General features: G+C 37.1%; 2 protein-coding genes across 3 annotated transcripts in view; one reads left to right on the plus strand and one right to left on the minus strand.

Moving 5' to 3' along the window:
• Positions 1 to 2,024: 2,024 nt before the first annotated feature.
• CRIPT (CXXC repeat containing interactor of PDZ3 domain) lies at positions 2,025 to 8,817 on the minus strand. The gene is made up of 5 exons (XM_063302710.1): positions 8,716 to 8,817; positions 6,687 to 6,752; positions 4,848 to 4,902; positions 4,060 to 4,163; positions 2,025 to 3,936 (listed from the first exon to the last, which is right to left on the minus strand). Exons 1-5 carry the CDS (start codon positions 8,729 to 8,731, stop codon positions 3,872 to 3,874), a joined length of 306 nt encoding a protein of 101 aa, XP_063158780.1. The 5' UTR covers positions 8,732 to 8,817; the 3' UTR covers positions 2,025 to 3,871.
• A 157-nt stretch (positions 8,818 to 8,974) lies between these two features.
• The window catches only part of PIGF (phosphatidylinositol glycan anchor biosynthesis class F), a 28,962-nt gene continuing 14,018 nt past the window's right edge, over positions 8,975 to 23,918 (plus strand). The window contains exons 1-4 of one of the 2 annotated variants that reach the window (XM_063302719.1): positions 8,975 to 9,079; positions 9,862 to 10,112; positions 11,913 to 12,004; positions 15,513 to 15,629. In XM_063302719.1, the coding sequence (XP_063158789.1) occupies positions 9,885 to 10,112; positions 11,913 to 12,004; positions 15,513 to 15,629 (437 nt within the window). In that variant the 5' untranslated portion in view covers positions 8,975 to 9,079; positions 9,862 to 9,884. Of the gene's footprint in view, positions 9,196 to 9,861; positions 10,113 to 11,912; positions 12,005 to 15,512; positions 15,630 to 23,918 lie in introns of both variants that reach the window. The other variant, XM_063302726.1, reaches the window with a different exon arrangement.

Genomic DNA, 23,918 nt, shown 5'->3' on the forward strand with positions numbered 1-23,918 from the left:
TTACTTCTTACAACTTTTCTGTCATTTGCATAATATTGCTCATGTCAAAGGGAATAGAACAATGGTTAGATTATGTATGTATGTAATAATAAGCCTGCATGTCATAGCTGGAGAAGCAACCTGTCTCTCCCAAAAGGGATTTTTCCTTTTTGGTTGCTGAATACTACAATACAGAAAACACTGCTGCTTAACACTAAAGATAAGCTGCTTGTTCAGAATGAATGCACAATAGAGCCTCTGCCTTTTAAAATATAAGGAAAATGCACACATCACACAGACATATTTCCAAATATATAAAACCAATCCAGTATCCCTATCCCCCTTGTATTATAACACAAAAATAAGGGCAAAGGAACCGTGTACATGCTCACTGTGCTAAAAATTACACTTGATTAGGGGTTTTTTTTGCAAGCACTGGTATTTTTGAATATGGATATGTACATATTTAAATACCCTTCCCAAAAAAACAAACCCTAGCTTGAATCTTTCAGTGATCAAGGAAGTGCTACCAAGGTTCTTGCTTGCATAAGAACATTTATTTTATTTATTTATTAGATTTATATTACCGCCCCTCTCCCCCAATGGGGAGACATAAGGCAAAAGAGCTACCTAGTTAAGTTTTCTGCACAGGATATGAAGACCCTTGTCCTGTTCCACTGCTGCTCACTGGCAGCCTATCTTTATGTCAAAAACATTTGAAAAGCACCATTATTAGGGGAAAATGATCTAAAGTCTAATGCTCCTTATGTTGATCTAAGGCAGGGTTTCTTAAACTTTTTTCTCTCAGGATCCCTTCCCGCTTTAAACAATTTGGCACACCCCAAAAGAGCTTTTGTTTGTTTGGGTTATATTTATCAATATTTACTGCATTAAAAATTAAAACTGACGCATTTGCTGTCGCTACCACTTCTCACAATTGTTGATGGGATTTTAATATTGTATTATTTTTAAACATAGGCTGTAAAGATTTTATTTATTTATTTAAAAGATTTATATAGACACTCATCTTACACAACATTACCCTGGGCAACTCACAAATGGGAGTTAAAAAGTTTTTTAAAAAACATAAAAACCAACACAGAAACTCCTAATACCCTCAAATACAACACATCCCCTCACTTCCACAAAGAACATTACTGGGAACCAGCCTTGCACTACCCCAACACTTGTGGGAAAAACCAGGGCTTTTTGGAAGGCAAGGAAGGTTGGATCCCCCCAGAATCTCATGGGGACAGTGTTCCAAAGGGCAGGGGCCGCTACCAAGAAGATGCACTACTGAGGTCTCACTAGATGGTAACATTTAAGGGAAGGGACCTAGAGCACATCCACCCTATCAAACCTAGTGGATTGGGCAGATACCAGCACTTTAAACTACACTGGGAAATAAACTGGAAGGCAGAGCAGCTTGTGCAACAGTGGTGAACCACGCAGCACCCAAACTGAACATGCCACTGCATTCTAGACCAATTGTAATTTCCGGATCATCTTCAAGGGCAGCCCATGTAAAGTGTGTTGCACAATCCAACTGAGAAGTCACCAGGGCATGAGTGACAGTGAGCAAGGCCTCCCGGTCCAGGAATAGGCACAATTGCTGCACAAGATGAATCTGTGCAAAGCCCCCTCAGCTATGGCTGCCACCTGCTTCTTGAGTCCATGGGGACCCCCAAATTGCATACTATTTCTGTCCAGGGGAGTGCAACCCCAGCAAGAGTCAAAGATGATACCTCACCAGAAGCAGGAGGACCAAAGAGTCAGAGCCACTCTGTCTTGTTAGGGTTTTGTTGAAGCCTATTCTTCCCCATTCAAACCCGTATAGCCTTCAGGCACTGGGCCAGATTTATAGATAGTGAAAATGTCATACAAAATATTAGTCAATTCCATGCCCTCTTTGCTCACCTTCACCATCTGAGAGGGACAGTTTTCTATCCTGGCCAATTGCAGGATATGCATGAGACATTCTTGTGCCATTTGTATAGATGTTGTTGTGGCCAAAACCAGGCTCACCTAAAGCAACCAAATCACTCTGAAGATGCAACATACATTTATTAGCATGCAAATATTGAAAAAGGGCACACTGGGCTTACAGCCCAGTTGGGTAGCCCTAACCAAAAGCAGAACCACAAATTATATGCCTTTGGCCTACTACATTTCAAAGACAAGACAAAGGAAAAAGGCAGACCTTGTATAAATTAAAGTGTGACATTGGAATGTTTTTGATGAACCCATCTGTGTAACTTTATTTATCCCTTCCTACTAGGTCAGCATGCTAGCTGTACTATCTTTGAGATACAGTCAGTGAATAGAAACATTTTGGTTTCCTGGGCCACAGGTTACTATCTGATTCTTGCCCCTGTCACCACTCAGGGTCAATTCTGCTTGCTGTGAATGTTTTCTTACAAGAGCACTTTAAGCAGTTCACATGTATTGGGGGGGGGGAATCTCGCACATTTGGTATTGAACATAGCTTGTGTGTGTGGGGGTACCTTTTATCACCACATTGTGATTAGTTCACAATTACAGTATATCCCATGATTCAGTTACTGGGATCAAAGTTAGGTAGTGGATTCATATGGCTGTCCATTTCTCAGATGTTAACCTCAAAGTAATGTATTTTTGTTGGCCCCCGAGTCATTGGTGTTTATGGAACTTTCAAGAAAAAGATGTGGGCGCTATGGAGGAGCCTCAGAAAACAGTCTAACTGAACACAATCACAATAAAATTTTCTGTTTGACTTAAAAGCTCTACATCATGTTCAACTTCATAAAAGCTATTAATTAAACATGACTGGAATTATGCTGATTGTCCCTTTCTAATCATTTTTTTAAAATTCTGACAATGCACTTACAATTTGGCAGAAATGAATCAAACCAATACAAGTCTATCCAATTCAGTCAGGTAGCCCACAGTGAGATAGGCCAATTTAATTCCCTCTCCAATGAGAAACTGTTGCTTGTTTTCTGCAACACACTGATAAAAATATGCAAACAACATATTAACCACTGAGTGCTGTAATATTCCATATAAGAGAATCTAACAAAAAAAAATCCAAAATACGAATGCAATAAATTGGGAACACCTTACATTCTTTCTCCTCTTTAACAAGTAATACCTCTATACTAATTGTACACCATCAAGCTAAAGATTTATTTTAGTAAGATTAATCCTATCTTAAATTTAAGCCCCTGTAAGTTTAACATTAAAAATGAAAACAATTTTAAGTGATAGCAGTTATCAGTTATCAACCAAAGTATTTAGAGTGTACAACCCATTGAGCTGAATGGAACTCAATAGCTGTGTATTGTTATTTGCCAGATGCTTTGACAGCCTCTGTTGCAAGCAATTCTAGGTATGTAACAAAAGTAAACTGAAAAGCTTCCTATTGGTGTAGCTGGATTACTAAATTACATAGCATTATATTTAAACATACATTTGCCACACAAATCGTCTTAAGCCAATCTATTTTATCAAGATTTTGCTGGTGCATTCAGCAGTCCTTATTCTTGATGTAAGAGTAGCTGAGATGATGGGAAAGTTAAACTATTTGCTGCCCTTTAAGTTTCTCAAAAAGAAACTTAAATTTTGAATGTTCTAAGCACTTACATATTCATTTTATTTTTTTCCCATTTGGCAGATTTTACTATATCTACCAAAATTCCAAATGCGTATTCTGATTAATCAAATTATGATGAACAAAGCTTTCTTACTCCAAATTAATATGAGCAAGCCCATTTAATGCAGATTTAAACTTAGAACTATGACAGCACAACTATCCCGTGCAAGTTCTCTAGGAGCCTCCCATCATACTATTGGTGCTGATGATGTTCAGCAATTGCTTCTATATTCAAAGCTGGTCAATTAAAAATCACAATAATTAAACTGATGTTTGCTTGTAGTTTTTTGTATCCAAGACTTTCTTTCCACACATTGCACAGATACCTGTTAATAAAAAGCACAGGAATATTAAAATTACTTTTAATCCTTCTAGTACAACTTAACTTGTTTCTCAGTAACCACATAAACTTTGAAGGAAAGAAACTGGGTTTATGGCAAATATCTCACCTTTTTTGTATGCACATCCCTGGCAGTAATGAGAGCCTGGCTGATGAACTGAACTTTTACAAATTCGGCATATTGCAAATTTGTTTTTGCCGTAAGGATCAAATCTAAGAAGATAAAAAGAAGTGAATTAGCTGTTTATCACAAGAATTTCTATTTACTTCCATATATTTGCAACAGATGGGGGAAGGGGGAGGTGGACATGAACCCAAGAAAGCTAATAAAAGACCCAAGAGAGTTTATTTGTTGCAGTTACATAAAACTATCAAAATGCAACTTGCCATTTTGAACTACCACTATAGATTTGCACAACATAATCTATATAAACTACAAGTGGCCATGTTTTCTCTTACACCTTTTCTTTTCTACCTATGGGTTAAATCAGCCCAGAGGACATAGGCATGATAAATTCCCCAATCCTTTATTTATTTGTTCAGTGCCTTACAGAATTACCACCATCTAGCCCAGTGTTTTTCAAACTTAGCAACTGTAAGATGGACTTCAGGGAATTTTGGGAGTTGAAGTCCACACATCTTAAAGTTGCCAAGCCTGAAAAACACTTATCTAGCCACTGCTTCTCAAGTTGCAGTGATGGTGGTAAAGAGTTACAGGTGCTAAAGGTACAGGGCAGTGGAAAAAAAGCTTCTATGGCAACCCAAGACTGGAGGAAGTAGGAGTGACTATATGAGGAAACATGGAAGAGAAAGAAATTCAGATGAATGTAGGGAATGAAGAATAGGCAAGTTAAGAATTTTTCCAGCATTTGACAAATGAATTAAGATTTTAATTACCTTGCCTTTTTTGATGTCAATGCCTTGTTTTCATTTAGTTTTCTCCCACCACTTTCTATAAACAAACAAAAAAATACAATTCTGAAACCATTGCAAATTAAAGCTGAAACCATTAAAAAGGAAAAATAAACCAAGTACCCAGTAATAAACATAAAGATGAACCATTTCTTTTACTACCACATAACTACTTGTGAGGCCTATCTAACACTATACAGGTAGGCTTCCGCACATACAGTGGGATTTTGCCTTCCTTCTGCATCCACACATGTCCACAAATCCTCCCTCCTAAATTTCAAGGATTTATATGGACTGAGGGAATTTGTTTTGATTCTACTGTGTGGGATACCCCTGGATACAACATATTTTGCATATCCTTACAGAACTTAATCAATTTCCTCTGGTAGATCTTTTGCTACTGACCTCAGTAGTAGATCCTGTTCTCTCTGATAATTCGAACAGCCAAAACAGAAAGTGTACATAGCTAAAGATCAAAACAGAACTGCAGGGGCACTCACCTTCCTTTGGAAACTACTTCAAAACAGGAAAACACTTAATTAAAATCAGGACATCATGTATCTGTGGGATAAATATTCACCGGGTTTCTCTAACCTTATATGATTAAGAATTTCTGCATCATAGGACATGTAATATTGCTATCAATACTTCATAAGTGTTTGTACAAGCAGTCAATAGAAGCCTTATTTATTTATTTAATTTATATTTCGAATTTTGTCACTGCCCATCTCCCTCAAAAGTTCTGAATTATGTATGAAAATACTGTCGTGGTAAAAGGTACCCCGCACCCCATACACAAATAAGCTGCATTCACTACCAAACCTCTGAGATGCCCCCCATACATATGAACTGCTTAATGTGCCCTTGTAAGAAAACATTCATAGCAAGTTGAATTGATCCTGAACGGTGACAGGGAGAAGACTCAGTCAGAAACCTGTGGCCCAGTAAACCAAATGGTTTCTATTCACTGACCATATCTCAAAGATAGTATGGCTAGCATGCTGACCTAGTAGGAAGGGATAAATAATAATAATGTCATACTGATGGGTTTATCCAAAATATTCCAACGTCATGCTGTAATGTCCACTGTGTCTGCCTTTTTCTTTTTTTGTTTTCTTTGCCTTGCAATGTAGTGGGCCAAAGGTATATAAGCCCTGGTTCTGCTTTCGCTCAGGGCCGCTCAGCAAAGTAACAAAGTTTTGCTGGGGGTCCAGGATATACTGTATTATTGCTTGTATGCACGCACATAAAATTATGTTGTATCTTCAAAGTGATTTGGTTGCTTTAGGTGAGCCAGATTTTGGCCACAACAATATGGTACCCCAGAGAAAATACAACTAGAACTATGGAATACTAAATATCCTACAATGATCCAGCTAAAAATGCTGAGTTCTTTAAACTAGGTTCAACCAGACAAAGTTCAGTCATGTTCTTATTATCAAGTTGTAAAAGTTTTTAGCAGCAATAGTTATTTTCAAGGAAGATTAATTTACAAATGTCCCTGTGATGTTCAGATGGTTGAAAGGAAACCTGCTTATATATTATACATAGCAGTTCCAGGTTCTGATAGTTTACTGCTTAAGTTCTTTTGGAATTATTACACCTGTATGAGAAACTTTACTTTTCTGAACAAAGGTAAAAGAAAACATACCCATGTGATTACTGAGGCAATAATTATATAGAAAATAAAAAACATACAGCTTGATGTGAGATCTGCAGAGGTTTTTTTAAATTGACATTTCCTACTCACTTTCCTGATCAAGAAATGAGAAAGTACTCTAATTATCAAAAATAGATAGCAGTTCCTGTGATACTTAAGAATACCTGTTGTGTTTCTTGCACCATCTTTCCAAGTATCAGGTGTAATTACTGTACCAAGTTTTCTTTCACCTATGAAGAAGCATAGAAAAGACGGAATAAAAACTATGATAATATAATAGATTACAACAGCGCAGTATGTTCAGGTCATATTATTTCACAGATTCACTTATGATGAACAGCAGAAATGCTAATAATATAAATACTAGTAATATAAAGTACCACATGCCATATAGCAAATTTTTCTATAATTATGACACTCTAAAAAAATTGAACAGCCACTGATGATGCATAGAATCTGTCCTGTGACTCAAGAAATTGCCCTATGGGATTTAGTGAGTTTTTCTACTAATACATGTTTTTAAAGCTGCGAGGTGTTGGTCCTTCCAAATACAGTAGGGATTACTTATCAATGACTATGAATAGGTCTATGACACGTGTTAGTAACTATCACAAGAAATTCTGATTAAATGAAAACAGGACATAAATGTAAAAATAACAAATGGGAATGCAAACAAATTGGGATTTGCAGATTATGAGGAATAGATGGCAAATTGATTGAGTTAGCAGAAATTCCCACGATCACATACATTGATGCTTGATGTGTAGTCACCACATAAGCTCCTTGAGCCTAGGAAAGATTAGGATTGCTGTCATGGATGAAACTTGTATCATAATAGTCCAGTCTTGGATATGTAATTTTTACAATTTATCAGCTGATAATTTTGAGAATAAAGTGCATATTTTCACAAAAGAAGGTAAATTTGTTTCTGGTTTCATATGCCCTAGAAATAAGAATATATAGCTATGCTGTCAGTGTAGCACCTTTTACAGAGAAATCCATGTAAGGCTGCGATCTTATAATCACTGAAATCATTACTACTTTCGAAACTGACACCTTTCTAAATTAATAGGAATATGCTAATTTTATTCCCAGTATTCTGGATGACAGACTTGTTTCCTGGAAATCTGCAAGTGGTATGTATACTACTAAATTATATCAAGTTAACAGGAATTGAGTGTGTGTGTGTATGTGTGTATATATATATATATAAACAAATAAAGATAACTTGGGATATAGGTTTTTCTATGCAGATAATATTAAAAATTTTGAGAAAAAAGAAAAATAATATAGTCACTACAGCTTAATTCTCTAGTGACAATAACATTTGTGTAGCCAAGTGGCTAAGAGAGACAGTCAGTAAGAGTTCTTGGAACTATAATCCCTATACATCACTACACAATCCTATGGGTTGAGAAAGGGTGTATTGATAAGCTCGAATCTTGAATCTTGTTTTTGAAATGAGCTTTCAGGTTCTCTCTTTCCCATCTATATTATGAACTTCGTAAGTAACAATCACAAAAGCTGACAAAAAACTATTAGCATAATAAACCTCTCCTACAGTTGTATCTGATCAATACATTCCAGGCGTTTTGTTACCAGTGATTTTCAGAATAGCAATCAACCATCATTGCTAGGATCTACTGAAAACTTTACAGTATTCACAATTTTGGGGATCAAAGCATCCAGCAAACCGCAACCTCATGGCACCTACTCTTCTAAGTCACTTTAAGCAGTCTGAAAACCTCCATCGTGCGTTCATACTAATGCTTCATCTGATTCAGTACCTCCAAACAGAATAATCTTAGGCATGTATACTCACAGAACCAAATCCCATTAAGTGCACTCAGGATGGCAACATAAGGCAACGGTCCCCAAACTTCTGTTTTAAGTATGACACAAAGAAACAAGTCCTTGGCTTTTACAGCAGGCAGCCCTGTTTTTGCTTGTGGGACTGAACGGAAAGCATCAGGCACCGACTCGTTCAGAAATACAACTAGATTTCCTTACTGGGGGAGTGGGGGAGGCAGCCATTCCTTACTGGAAAATCCTGAGGCCTAAGACAGAAGCGTCGGGCCACCTGAATTTTACTCATTTCTCAGGAACGAGCTCCAACGAACGGCTCTGTTGTTCAATGATCCTCCCCACCTTACCCCGCCTGTTCTCCCACCATCACCCATCCCTTCAACTCACACTTCTCGCACACCATGGCGAAGGCCTAAAATACCGAGCAGAAACCGGAGAAAACCGTCAGCCGGCTGACAGAGGCTCGAAACTCCTCCACAACCATCCACTTCCGAACCCCCCCCCCCAGCCTTCACGTTTCCGCTTCCGGGTTCCTTGCTCGCTCTCGCGCTTGCGTCCACTGGTTGAGACCAACTTAGTGACCGGCGGAATGTTGTACGGAAGTAGTCATGACGTAGAGTCCGACGACGCTACTGTGGGTTGAGTGTCGCCGGTTACGCTAAGGGAGAGCGAAGGGAGAGCGGAGGTTGTTTCTTGGTGAATCTATGACGTATTTTTGAGGCTTTCCCAGGTAGCATCTGGGAAACGGCAGGTAAGCTGGAGGGGCGCCGTTGTCTCAGAAGCCTTGTTTCTTGCCTCTCATAGTGGTGACCCTGCAACCACCTGCCTCGATATTTTTCCGGATAGCCGCCTCCTAAAAGCATGCACGTAGATGAAGGAAGGGAAGCGGGGAAGGACTTACGTTATTAGCGGTCTTCCTTCTTGTCGATTAGTCCCTTGCACATTTTCACCCACTCCCCATCCTATCGCATTTCGGTAGGAAAGGTAACTTATTTAAACAAACAATGCAGAGGCTGTCCTGAAGTACCTTTCGGTGCCCCATTCGGAATAAAAACCTATATCGGTAGGTGTATCTGTTCGCCTCCATTTCTCAATGGTGCAGGTTGCTTGGAAGGAGGCCACATCCGAACAATGACTCAGACAGTGATACTTCCTGTTTTTCTAAGAGTATATATCTCTACTTCCAGTTCTGTTCATTTGAAATAGAGGTGTTTGCAACTGAACCACCCCAGAGCATAGGAGAGGTTGGAAAGACTCAGATTACTTTAGATTGGCATCTTTTTGAAGCATGCTGAAGGTCTTAAAGGCCATTCTTATTAACAATTTTAAATATTTCTATTTTCTTTCATATAACAAATTGTAACTTTGAAGCTTGCTTGTTTTTTCATGTCCCTAAAAGTTCTTGTAGGAACATTTTCTATGCTATAAACCCATTCTATCTCTGCAGGAATACATTGCCATTATCTTTTGTATAAAAGAGAATTGCCTTCACTATCAATATTAACATAAATGCTTTAATTTGGTTCTCAACAGGTGGAAATTAAAAATAATACACCATGAGAGATACAGAAATAAAGAGACTGCTGACTGCCAATGTCCTCTGTATCTTTTCTGTTATTGTAACCACTACTGTTCCTTCTTTGTTCTCGAAGGATTTCTCAATCCTGGACTCACACTTAACATGGCTGTGCATCTGCTCAGCAAGTGTTGGTGTTATAAATATAATTTTACATATGATTTTTAAGCCATATCTATCTACAAGAAGATACTCTCTTGCCCACAAGGTATGTTATAATCTTGATAAAATTTAATTGTTCGTATGGTGCATGGATAACACTTTTACCTGGCATCTTTTGATTCTCAAAAATGTTTTATATGCAATAATGCTATATGGTAGGCCGTATGAGAGAGCAAAACTGAATGAATGATTGCATGCCTTTAACTATTTAGGAACTTTATGGGTGCAGTCAGAATTAAACTCAGAGCTCCATGTCTTCAGCATTATTCCACACCTCTCTCAACTAAAACAGTAAAATATATGTATCATCACATCCTCTAAATAACTAAATATTCTCTTAATATTTCTGCTATAAGGAAGTTGATTTTTCTTTAAATAATAAGATATGCCTTAGCTATTAATTAAAACTGATATTTTTCAGTATTTTAACTATAGAACATTTGAGTTGTAGTGATACAATCTTATAAAGCTTTATTTTATAAAAGTCCATGTTTGATTGCATTTCAAGTTTTAAAAGGATCCCAGACATATCAAGTGAATTTGCATATCAAATGAAGTTGCATTTCAAGTTTTAAAAGGACCCTAGTCATATCTCCCAAAGAATTGCAGCAAATGGAGAGAGAAGTGGTAGCTCTTTATAAAGAGGTTAGCTAGGTTTTCCTGACATTGTGACTGGGCAAAATATTTTGGGAGCTATGATGGTGAACCCTTGTAAGAAACCTTCCAAGCCCGTGTGTGTAAGCTTGTCTATTGTATAGGTTGTGTATAGATTTATCTTGCAACAGTATGGTAATCAGAATATTGTTGTGGGATTTACAAAAACAAAAATAAACCTACAAAATTTTCTAGCAGTTATGGTGAATAAGTATCCTAAAACTGATTGAGAGTCAGTTTAGTGTAGTGGTTAAGTCACCAGGATAGAAACTGGGGGACCATGAGTTCTAGTCCTGCCTTAGGCACAATGCCAAAGGTGGCCAAGGTTGACCTTGGGCCAGTCACTTTCTCTCAGCCCTAGGAAGAAGGCAATGGCAAACCACTTCCAAAAAACCTTGCCAAGAAAACTGCAGGAACTTGTCCAGGCAGTGATTAGGACACTGACTGATTTTGTGGAATTTGCTTGCAAAAGTATCCTTAGCCTGTAAATCTGATTCTGACAGTATTAAATCAGCTGTGGAACTGCAATGGCTGCTAAAAGAGCATCTTCCTAACCCTGAGTGCATCACAATATTCAGTATGGACATTGGGATAAAACTAATTCAGATTGTAGCATCTTAAATTATACTGGTTTCCACAAGAGATTGAAACCCATGCTTAAACATCTGTTTGAAAATAAATGAGACTTAAAAGAGTTTCAGTCTGGGCATTTTGTTTCAGTCGAATGCGTTTAAACAAGCATTTTACTTTAATACTAAAACTCAATGAGACAAGTATTTAAATAATTTATAGTCCAACAATGAGCAACCAATGGCTCTGTGCAACTCCTAGCGTTTCAAAAGCCATGCTGGAAATCAGATTGGACTTCTGGCAAGAGGGATAGATTCCTGCCTAGCAGACTGTGGGACAGGGGTGGGGGCCAGGGAGTCAGGCGGGTAGGGAGAAGAGAAAGGATGGTGGAGAGAGAGAAGAGGATACGGTAGTTATTCTCAGTTTTGGTCCTGACCACCAAGATACAGCAAGCATCCAAGCATTAGTTCAGTGTTAGTGATCTAGAAAAGGTTTAGAAGGGTTTTAATCTAACATAACTACACCTAATCATGCACTTTATGGAACAAGGACTTGTTTTCTGTAAAAAAGACCTATGCATATTGATGGCATTATATAGATAAATATTCATTCTCTTTAAAAGGTGACAAGGTTTATAAGATGCTGTGTATACTACCTCATATCTTGTATCCTCTTCCATGGAATTATTGTTCTTTACGGAGCACCATTAATAGAGTAAGTAAGTCTCTTACAATCCCAACTGGTAAATCATAAAGCTAAATGTTTAGAAATTTAAACCACGATCAGTCTGGATTTACAGTGTTCCATATAAGACCCTGTAATAGAGAAGAGTAATACTGGATTTGCTTTTAGGTACTTGCATAATTTGTGGTTCTGGATAATATTAAATATTAATAATGAAGACAAAAGTGATACAGCCTATCTGTTTAGTGAACTTAATGATAAAAAAGTCAAAGTGGCAGATAGTTTTGTTTTCCGGGCTTCAAGAATAAATAAAGATGACAGTTTGATGGTGAAGTAAAGACACTAATCCTACAGAAGAATGCGTAGTCAAAGTTAGACAAGATAATGAAGAATAAGGTCATTTCAATGACAGCAAAGGTCAGAATAATTAAAACAACTGTCTTTTCAGTGGTAATGCTTGGTTGTGAAGGTTTTACATTGAGAAAGAGAGAGAAAAAGCATAAACACCTTCAAATTATGGATCAGGTGACATTTAGTAAGATTATCGTGGACTGCAAGCAGCAGCAACCAATCAGCTCTGGCCCAAATAGACTGAATTTATAATACAGGCATGTGGTGCACGGAAATGATGGACTAGAAAAAAGAAGTATGTTTAGGAAGGTTGAGGGAAATCAAAAAAGTAGAGAGCAGATAACATGGATAGATGTGATCAAAGGGATTACAGGAATGTCCTTGGAAGAGCTACTGGTTATTAGCAGAAACAGGTCAAGATAGCAAGCATTTATCTGTGCTGTCACCAGGAGTGTAACCTTATTCAGTAATACCTAACCATGATCTGTGGTAGATATGCCAACATTTTAAATATTTTTAAAGTTACATTCCTACACATACATAATTATTATTCATTGCATTTATATCTCACTTTGCCTCAAGGAACTCAAGTTAATTTATATTGGAGTCTCTCCTAGTTTTATCTCCAACAACAACCACCCGTAAGTCAGGATGCACTGTGAGAAATTACTTGGCCTAGAGTCAGTCAGGATTTTGATTTTGGCTCCCTTGGTTCAAAATGAAGTATTGATAGCAATATTATTTTTTCTTTGAACCTGGCTTATTTTAATATATTATTGCCAAGTTCTTAATGAAGTACTAAAATTGTACTTCAGTTGCAGGAATGGCATTCTGTTTCAGGTTCTACAGATGAGCTCAAGTTGCTGCTACAGATCTGTCAATCCATTTTAAAGTTTCATTGGCAAAATATAAAAAGGCCAAGGAAAGAGATGTCTTGGAGTTGGGTGGCCTTAACAAGTCAAGTAAATACATGCATATATTCTAGAAAGATGAGCAAGTGAAAACAATTCAAACACATGATGCTGCAGGATTACATATTAAATCATAAAATATGTAAAGTGTATATATGCAGCATATTATCAATGTTCTGAGCATTTATATGTCATTTTTAAGTCTGTTTTAGAGAGTTAAGGAAAATTTATGTTAATAGCTGGGGGAAAAACAAAACACAAATGTTATTGAGACTTGATCATAATAAAACTAGGAAGGCCTAAGGTGGATTTAATCACACTAAATTCCATTTTTGAAGGCTGGTCTGTCTCAAAATGAATAAATACACTAGCATTACAAGGAAGACTGGCATGACAGGGAGAACTCTAGACATGAATTTTCCCCCCAAGCTTCCAGTTTTCTCTGTGGGATATTTATTTACTTGCTTGGTTGCTTGCTTTCTTACTTATTTTGTATGGAGGAGCATTAAGGTTCTCTGTCTCCAGCATGCAGTCTAAAAAGGTAAAACTAGCCCAAACTGGAAGCTTCATTAGGTTGGAGTTCTGGAAACAGTGCACTGTAGTGAAGAAAAACAAGATTTGAAGTATTCTAAATAAAAAATCAGTGTTGTGGGGTGGTGTTTTTTTATAAGTGGTTGTCCAGATGTCAGTGTTACATCAAAGATCTAAATTTTTGATGGGTTCTGTGGCAATGTGTTCCAAAGATGCTCTTCCTCCAATTTGCTACTGATGATTGCTGTATTACAGCAAAGTAATAAAATTAGAAAAGCACTTTTGAGAGTTATGACAATCACCATGTGGAATTTTTGACTTTCAGAATTGTGAAAACTCAGCTTTTATATAAGATGTATAAATTGATTCACTCCAGAGTCAGACACTGTTTGTGTTCGGATGTCACATTAAAAATTAACCACACATGCCCCAGATCATGAATTCAGGAGGAGATCAGAGGCATTTGCTTTTATTTTGTATTCATTACAGCCTGCTGTGGTATTCAAATTTGGCAAACATGAGTAAATCTTCACTGAGATTTGTTTAGATCTTTATTTTGTATGACAGAGATACACAACTTTTTCTAGGCCAAAAGCCATAGTTGTGTGGCACGCTGGAGGCTGCTTTCCAAAAACTTAAAAGGTAAGGCCAGAACAAAAACCAAATTTGATTTCATTTAATTGACATCTTTAACACTGAACAATTTCCCCATAAAGCTGTTTATATACATTAAAATGTTATTTCAAAAGGATGTCAGTTATTCAGAAGACCAAATCATGTGAGTCAATGACCCCTCAATTTTTTTATATTGCCAACAGAGAAAATATGATGCCCATCCTTTCAAATACATTCTCTGGGGAGTCCAGTAAACTCAAACTAAGATTTTTTTATGAATTGGTTTTAATTTTAAATTCGCTGAAGGAAATTTCACATTTTTTAATATTCCATTATTGGGTGTTCCAGTTCTTTAATTCAGGAACCATAAATGTCCTTAATGTCAACTTTAAAAATATTCTCTGGTTTTTAACATAAAAACTATTTCAAACATCAACTCCATCAAGTATATTTACAACTTGGGTTTCTCCGACACAGCCAAAGCACCCAGTCCATGAAGACACATTAAAACATGCTTGAGTTGATAATATCCCCACTCTTGTGAATTAGGGAGAAGTCAAGAAAAATCTTTAAAATAATCATTATGAAGTAATTGTATTCCAGATTCTCCTCATAGCTTCGGCCGAACATTTTGCCCCTAATTGACATTTAATCTTAATTAGAATTGAATGTAGTTAATATGATATACTATCCAGTCATTTTTCATAATTCCCCATCTCCACCTCCCTGGTCATATTAAAGTTATCATTGGCAACAAGTTTTAGAAATATCTGAGGCTATCCTGTAGCTCAGAGGCCTCAGATTATAATGGCTTTCATTTATGAAACTGACTGATTTCAACAAAGAATGAACGTTGATTACAGTCTGAGTGTAATAGTATGCTGTGACTAACTGAACTCGAAAGCAAAGGTTTCCAGTCTCTTTATAACCTTTCAGGAGGAAGAAAAGGAGTGTGCAAGCCCAGAGGAAAGCTAGGCTCATTCCTACTTTTATAACCACAATTCATTGTAATGTCTGAACACAAATGCTTTGCAGTTTATCTTACCCTTTCATTGTGTTTCTCAAGATAGACCTTTAAAATAGCTTCACTGACTTTTTCTTTCTTCTTTTTTTGCATTCCTTCTTTCCAGGTCAGTCTTGGAGACCTTCTTGTTTGCAGTTCTTTTATCCACCTTTACTACTTTGCCCTGCTTATGTTTGCTGGGGCCAAACTTTCAAATATGGCTCAGAGTGTTCAGTAAAAATGGGTAAGTTGCATGCAGTTGAGATTTGCAATGTCATTGGTGCAGTTGAGATTAGACACTTCTTTTTTTATTAATAATAGTTAAATAATGGCCATATTCTTATCTGCGGCGAGGTGTAGAAGGCTTCTACATTCTGGCTTAGTAGATCTAAGCAGTAATCTAATGCACAACTGCTCAGTGGCTCCTTCTCCTGCCACCAGAAGTAATTACAAGTATGATTTCTTTTCTCCTTCATTTATTGGAATTAGGATCCCTGCCTTTTTTTTTTATCTTAACAAGGCAGAATTTATTCTTAGCTCCCAATTCTGGGTTTTTAAAAAACAAGCCGGTGGTTAGGTTCAGATGACATACTATATACTACTTCTCTGACTTGTGTAATTAGTCTCACCAACAGGAGGCATCAAACTGCAGAATTCAGCTTTGTGGAGCATTTAAATTAGGCATTAGCATTCAGACCCTAAATTGTGATAGATAGTAATTACAGTTAGTAAGAACAAATCTGCATCAAAACTTTTGATTTGAAGCTGGCTTCTTTTCACTAACCATATGTAAGATTAACGTCAGCAAATACATCCAGTCACATGGTCATACTAGAGAGGTGGAGTCCACAAGCTGAAGGTAGCACCATTTCTTCATAATGCTAAACACTGACTTCTCATTCTTTGCAAATGTAGCCAGAAGTGGAAACAAGACATTGGCTCATAAGCAAACACAGTTAAAATAGCTTTATATTATGTTAGTTAATTCCTTATGTACTCATTGTTTATTTAATACATTTTGTTTTCCTTGAAAAAAAAATACTCTTTGAAAAATTGTTCCTAAAAATTTGGGTGTGTATCGTGCATCCTTTCAATAATAACTGTCTTTTGGAGTGAATTTATTTTAATAATTTTTTACATATTTTGTTCAAAACCTCCTGTTAAACATAAGCATGCAAAGCCAGGAATGTGCTGAACTATCCCAAATGCTCTGTTCTCAGCAACTTGACATTCAGTTGAAAAGGTCAGATCTCGGTGTAGAAACAATTTGATTAAATGAGCCTTGAAATTTGGCTTGTTGAATCTTCTCTGGTAATGTCTTTCATGTGCTGAACCCATTTATCTTAAGGCAGCCCATTCCTCCTCCCAATTCACCTGATTAAAATTGAAAGATTTCTTTAAGAGTGTATGCCAGCCTTCCTTGAGGGTGTGCCTATGGTGGCTATGTCTCTCATGCTTAGTCAGATAGACTGGAGGTGCTGGTCTATGTAGGTAGTCCTCTCTTCACCTCTCCCCACCCACCTGTCTCCCCCCATCTCTGCCCTTTTGGCCACCTTGCACTCCACTGCCTTTGCCAGTCTTGCTACCCCCACCTGACTTTTTTCCCGTTGCTACTGATGAGGCGTGCCTGGCCTGGCCCTTCACGAGGCAGCTACTGGCCCCATCAGGCCTTCTTCTTGAGGCCATGCCTGCCCCTTGGCCAAATTGCGTGTGGCCTTCTTATGAAGTTTTGGAAGGTAGGCGTGTGAAAGAAGGCCCTAGCTGCACCTGTGCAAAAGAAGGACCTTCTATCTGGGTCCTCCTTTCATGCCGGCGCAGCTGGGACCTTCTTTTGTGTGCCTGCCTTTTTCAAGACAGGTATGTGAAAGAAGGACCCTTCTAGCCAGGTCCTTTTGCGAAAGAAGGCCCTGGCTGGCATGCAAACAGCCACCTTGGCCAGAGTGCAAACTGGGGCCCCGGCCAGGGCATGAGAAAGGCCCTGGCAGCACAGGCACGAAAGAAGGCAGTGGGAAGAGGGCTCTGACTCGTACAGTAGTGGTGTGCATAGTGGCGTGCGGAGTGGCATGCAGTGTGGTGGCGGTCAGGGCTGGGTGGCAGGGGCAGCTGACAGCAGTGGGTAGGTGCCTGACCAAAAATTGGTTGTAAATGCAAATGGGCCCAAATTATGTTCACGTGATTGTGGAGGTGCTGCAACGGCCGGAACTTTGAGGACCAGTTGTAAGTCCCTTCATTCAGTGCCATCGTAATTTTGAATGGTTGCTGAATGAATGGATGTTAAGCAAGGACTACCTTTATTCACAAGCTAAAGAAATAGCTTAGGATATTTGGGATCTAGTGGGTCATGACACTGACAAAAGAATGTCATGCAGGTGTGCAAAAATAATTTATTTTGTCCCTGCCTGTCATGCAGGCAATAGATGAGGCAGCACTGACTGAAGAAGGAAAGTGTTGCATAGATTTGGGATTTGTAGGTAGACAAATTCTGTTTTTTGAGTTTCAGTGTCTGTTTACTCCTGTATGATTGCATAGACCTGGGATAGCACTGTGTTAAAACTGAACAGGAGACAAAGTTGATGATTAACGGAAGAAATGGAATTTATCTCATAAGAAGCTGTAATTTACAGAGTGAAACCATGAGTTCATCTGTCTTACTGCCTGTCTTTACGTTTCTGATGGTTGTTCCCTAGTATTTCAAAGAGGAATCTTTCCTAGTCTAGCTGGAGGTCTAGATTAAACCTAGATTAAAATCAAAATCTTTTTAGGCATTGTATATATTCTGTCACTGAATTAACATTCCTGTCTCAAATTCTCAGATTTTTGTAGAGGAATAAATAATTGGGGGAACATTTGGGTCATGGTAGTGGGAAATGCATTTTGGAATGGAGACTTGTGGGAGAAAATTAATTTGAGATATTCAGAGCAGGGAAAATAAATTGTCAAAATCAGAGAGAAATAAAGAGATGACCACTGAAAGGGAGAGTTGTTTGTCTTAGATGCTATTTGCATTATTTATTAATCTCAGTAGTTTACTTCAAGCAAAGTCTACATTGCAGCAACAAATGATGAGTAAAGAGGATGGTTTGGGACTCACTCTTTGCTATCTTAGTTAAGTCTTTTCTTGATTAGGTCCCAGCCATGAACACTCTAGCAATGAATACTGATGAAGCATGATAAAAAAATAGGTACAGGCATACTTTGTTTTATTGCGAAGCACAATAAAGCATATTGCAATAAAACAAGGTATGCCTGTACCTATTTCTTTCTCCACTTCCTGTCTCAGCAGCTGCACTACCAGAATTCAGAAATAATTACTATCTCTTCCCCCTCTGCAAAACTCTAGATTTCATTCTTGCTTGGCTGTAAGCTTATTTGATTTTCATTCTGGTTTGGCACATGTTATTTAATCCCTTTCTTGAGAGAGATGCAGCGTTTTAAATGGAAGCCTTATAGCTATGGCTATGCCTATAGTGGCCAGCAAGCCATGAGAGACCTGTGTCCTGCATGGACTGGCAAAATGCCTCATCACTGAGGTTTCCCATCACCATTAGTGGGTCTAAGTACAATGGAATTCAATTAGGATTACTTTTGAATAGGCACATCCATACGTGCACTGTTAGAGTCTAAAATTGGAAAAAATTAAGAGCGTCAGTACTGGAGTGTAAATGCGTGTGTGGGAGGGTTGTTCCATAAGTTAGATGTGATAAAAACTAAGCTTGCTTTTTTTAATTGGCCATGATTTGTTGTTAGCACAAATATAAAGACTAAGCCTAAAGTGAGATAGATTATACTGTCAAGTAAGCAAGGGAGATCTTTCTCAATCTGCGTAGAATATTATTAAATAAAACAGGTTTTAATGTTGTAGGTAACAGGTTATTTAGGCATCTGGAATAGTGCTTTGGTTTTCTGATTTTGCCTTTGTGTGTGCCATAAACATTTCTGAGGTAGAAAAAAAGTTGTGATTCTCTTTCATACAACTGTAATATCATTGCAACTGGAAAGCAATGTTTCTGTAAAACAACAGTTCTCAAACTTTTTGATCTCAGGACCCATTTACATTCTTTAAAAATATTGAGGACCCTAAAGAGCTTTTGTTTATGTAAGTTATATTTATCAATATTTACCATACTAGAAATAAAAAACTGAGAATTAAAAAAATATATTCATTTAAAAATAATCCCATTCTAGGTTAACATAAATAAAATATTTTAATGAAAAATAACTGTATTTAAAAAAATAGAAGAGTGACATTGTTTTAGATTTTTGCTAATCTCTTTAATGTCCAGCTTAATAGCAGACAATTGGATTCTCTTATATGCTTCTGCATTCAATTTGTTGCAATATGTTGTTTTGGTTGAAGTGTATGAAGAAAATCTAGCCTCACACAGATATGTGGTTGGAAATGGAAGGAATATTTTAACAGTCTTTTCTGCTAATGGTGGAAATTTTTCTTTGATACTACACCAAAATTTGAGAAGTGGTAGTTTCTTAAAGTTTAGTTGCAAGTTAAAATCTGAAATCATATCAATGTTTCACATTGTTAACATCCCTTGACCTTTGAATGGATCTTTTACCCATGCATGATTTTGTAGCATCATGCATTGGTCATTTGGAAAATATTGGTGCATTGAGTTATGTATATTTTCCTAATGTTGACACATTTCATTATATAATATATTTAAAAAATCACAGTGGCAGATACAAATTTTCTAAATTTCTAATTTTCTCCAGAAAGCCGGAATTTTGTCATTGGCAAAAAATACTGTCAGTTGTTTTCCTTGAAGTGACAGACTCACTTCATTTGTTTTCAAGAAAATGTCTGCCAGATACTGAGATCTGAATAACCATAGTTTGTCTATCATTCCTTCTTTCGAGTTAAAAAAATGTTGTTCCATGAAAATAGTGGCTAGTCAGCTTGCAACTCAAAGAACTGCACAAGTGCTTTTCTTCAAGACAACCATCGTACTTCAGTATGCAGCAGAAGTGATTTTTGTGTATTGTACTTCCTATTTTGTCACACAGAATATTAAAAAGATGTATACTCAAGGGTTTCATAACATTAATGAAAATTAATTTATAAAATTAATCATTTTTACTGCTTCATCAAGGACGTTCTTAAGTGAAACTGGCATTTTTTTCACTGCAAGTGCATGGTGGTGAAGAATACAATTACTACTACAACAGTCCTGGTGTCACTGTCTTGATTTATACTAAGGCACCAGCAGTTTTACTCACCATCACTTTTGCAATGTTGTGCAAGTGTCAACATGGCTGCTCCAGGATAAACCATGAGATTTAAAAAACGCTATTCAACACTTTGTACATTTCATCACCACTTGTGTTTGTTGACAACCATTCACATAAAAGATCTTTGATGGTTAGTTGGTGCTGATATCAAACAAATATTTTTTTAATTGTAAATTTAATAAATAAATAAAATAAATAAATACCAGCAAAACAGTAAGTCCAACCATGTCTGTTGATTTGTCCATTTGTAAGGGAAAAGTACAGTTGTGATGATGAGATATTAACTCCATTTTCACATTTGCAGCTGAATCTTTGATTTGTAAAAAAAAACAATTGTTCGCTTTTAAAAAGATCATAACTACTTTTAAAATATCCAATTCCTTTTTCTTTAACTCTGAAAATTTGGTCTCAAAAATGATACCACAGCTTAACTGGCACTATAATACTATTCAAAAATGTTCTGTTGCATAAGAAAAAATAAGATAAATTATTAGGCTCTATAAAGCTGAGGGAAAGATATTTTTTGTCAAATTTTTGTTTCTTATTTGCATTTTTCCCCAGTCTCTTTGGAGTAAATTCCTTCCTTCCATGAGTCAGAGGACTCCGTGATATGTCAGTTTCATCTTTTTCAGCATCTGCAGCTGTGGGATGAGAAAGCAAGTCTTCTAATCTCCCTTTTTTAAGCCAAAAGTCCCTCCTTAAATATAAGAAAAATATATTATAAATACATTTTCTTTTATAAAATATTATTCTAAAACAGTAACAGTCTTTTAGATAAAATTTAAACATTTAGAATTTTTAAAAAATTAAATATTGCAAAATAGGACAACGAACTGTATTTACTTCTTGTTTTTCTGTGTAGGCACAGGAAAACTTTGGGATTTCAAAATAACGATTGATTGGATGATAATGAGGTTACAGAGATTACAGCAGGTATAACCAAAAATAGCTAGTTAAAGCACAGAAGTACTGAGATGAATTTAGTTAGTCTCTGAAAACATATATTTTTCCTACCTTAGAAAGTTCTAGAAAATACAAGATTACACAAGCACACATTCCGTTGGCCAGCACAGCGATGGCATGACATGTAGCCTTTGGAAAACTCCATTGTACACTTGTGAGAGAATGAGAGTGAAAAAGGCCTTGGAGATCCCCAGGGGTCCGAAGACCACATTTTGAGAACTATTCCTGTAAAACACCAAGTAATACAGTGTCAAAGGGTGCCTTTTCTGGGTCAACTAAGAACCATCATGATAATTTTGATGATTTTGTTTACCACAAGTACGAATTGAATTACAGAGCCTGCAAAGTGTTTAAGGGGAAATATGACAGAAATATTGGTGCCTGACTCGATCCTTGTCTTTTATGTGTATTTGGTCATCTCATTTCTGCAAGTGAAAAACCAGCTACAAAAGTTCAAAAGCAAATGGTATTAAGAGCAAAGTAAAACAAAAGTGAGAGAATAATCTATATAATCATCTCAGTGAAAAGAATTAAAAATAATCATGCTTAGAAACTTCTTGGAACAAATCAACTTCCAACATATGTTGGAACATTACTAGATGAGATCTCCAAGCTTCTTGCAACTGGGAGTCCCACTGCTTTGGCATTGCAACAAGTCAAGGCCCTTCACATATTTCCATCATAAGCACCTCAGTTGAGCATGTGTATAAGAATCCAGCTAATTCAAGAGGAGGAGAGGGCCCTGTTCATCATTTTATATTAATATAGAGAACAGCACACTCAGTGCTTGTGCATGTGCATTTTGTAAAGCCTGAGCTGGCTCCAGAAAGTCAAGTATGGTACAGCTTGCATGAGATACCACTGCATCTTCTCTTTTGGGCTAGATACATACAGTTACCAAAGTATCTTCCTGCCCACCCAGTACGTTTTACTAACTGACTATTTTCTCAGGAGGGGGCGGAATGAAACTCAACCAATTTTAATTAAAACCCAACTCCTGATGTTAAATAAGCATAAATCCCCTCAGACTTGTGTAGAGACACATCTGGCTTCAATTTCAGAAAGCAGCAGCTCTGTTGCTTCTTCACATAAGTGCTATTCACAGTTTCCATAACGATTTGACAAGAATATGAATTTCACCTGCATAAAAAATTTGTGATTTGAATTGGATTCTTTCTTAGTTGTGAATTTAAATTCTCAGTTTATGAGCCTTTTGTTCCCAGCTGAACATAATTGTTAACACAATGGAAGAAATTGCAGTACATTCCAAATGGTTCATGACCAAATCTAATATTAATTAGTAAATCTTGCTGTGCATGTGGAATCCCTAAATTGCACCAATGCCTCTGAGGATGGGATTCTGGCCCAGTTGACAGATTCTGCTCCAGTACTTTTGTTGAACAGAAAATGCCCAATGTTTATGATGCAGAATTCTCACAGGGCAGTTTTCAGCTAAGGTACTTTTTTGACTCTTATTTTCTTCCGAGAGTTACAAATGATGGACATAAAAGTTGGGCTCACATAATGATTGATTATGTGCCATCAAGTCAGTGTCAATTCTTAGAGATCACATATATTTTCTCCAATTGTCAGTCAATTTATATTTTCTATCCATGTGGTTTTCTTAGTAAAAATACAGGAATGGTTTACCATTGCCTTTTCCCATTGATGTCTTTGCTCTTATCACTAAAATTTATTTATTTATTTATCAAATTTTCTCACCACCCATCTCCCCCCACAAGAGGGACTCTAGGCAGTTTACAATAAAAGTAGTCAATTAAAACAATAACCATAAAATACAAAATACACACAACCATATACAATAACCATAAACATAAAATGATCATCCACCTCCAGCATCTTCCTATGTGGTTGAGCCTGTAACTTGGTTATGTTGACTGTTGTTGGTTTTATCTCGGCTCTTATGTTTTTTTATTTATTGTTTTGCTCTGATGTTTTTATCTGGTTTTTATTCTCTGTTAGCCACCCAGAGTCATATGTTTGAGATGAGCAGCCACATAGAATGAATGAATGAATGAATGAATGAATGAATGAATGAATGAATGAAAATCTCTGCTGCCCAAAATAAGTGCTTGCGTGCTTTAGCTGGGCAGCTAGGATGACCTTCACACCTTGAGTGACCCTGCTGGCAATATATACTTTTGGCATATACTCCCAACCTTCTTCGCTAATCCCTCCCAGGAACAGTACCCCCATCACAATGAGGTAGCACAGTTAGGGGCAGGGGTGTTGGCTGGTTTATGGTTCAGTGCATTGTACAAACCCAACAGTTGGTTTTATTCAGTTAGCCATGCGTTAGTTATCA

This window comes from Candoia aspera, chromosome 1 (genome assembly GCF_035149785.1).
Source record: "Candoia aspera isolate rCanAsp1 chromosome 1, rCanAsp1.hap2, whole genome shotgun sequence".
NCBI lineage: Eukaryota > Metazoa > Chordata > Lepidosauria > Squamata > Boidae > Candoia > Candoia aspera.

Coding starts and splice junctions, on each gene's coding strand:
- CRIPT (XM_063302710.1), bottom strand. Junction 4,903..6,686: donor TGGTGCAAGAAACACAACAG/GTATTCTTAAGT, acceptor GTTTGTTTATAG/AAAGTGGTGGGAGAAAACTA. Junction 4,164..4,847: donor TTGACATCAAAAAAGGCAAG/GTAATTAAAATC, acceptor TTATCTTCTTAG/ATTTGATCCTTACGGCAAAA.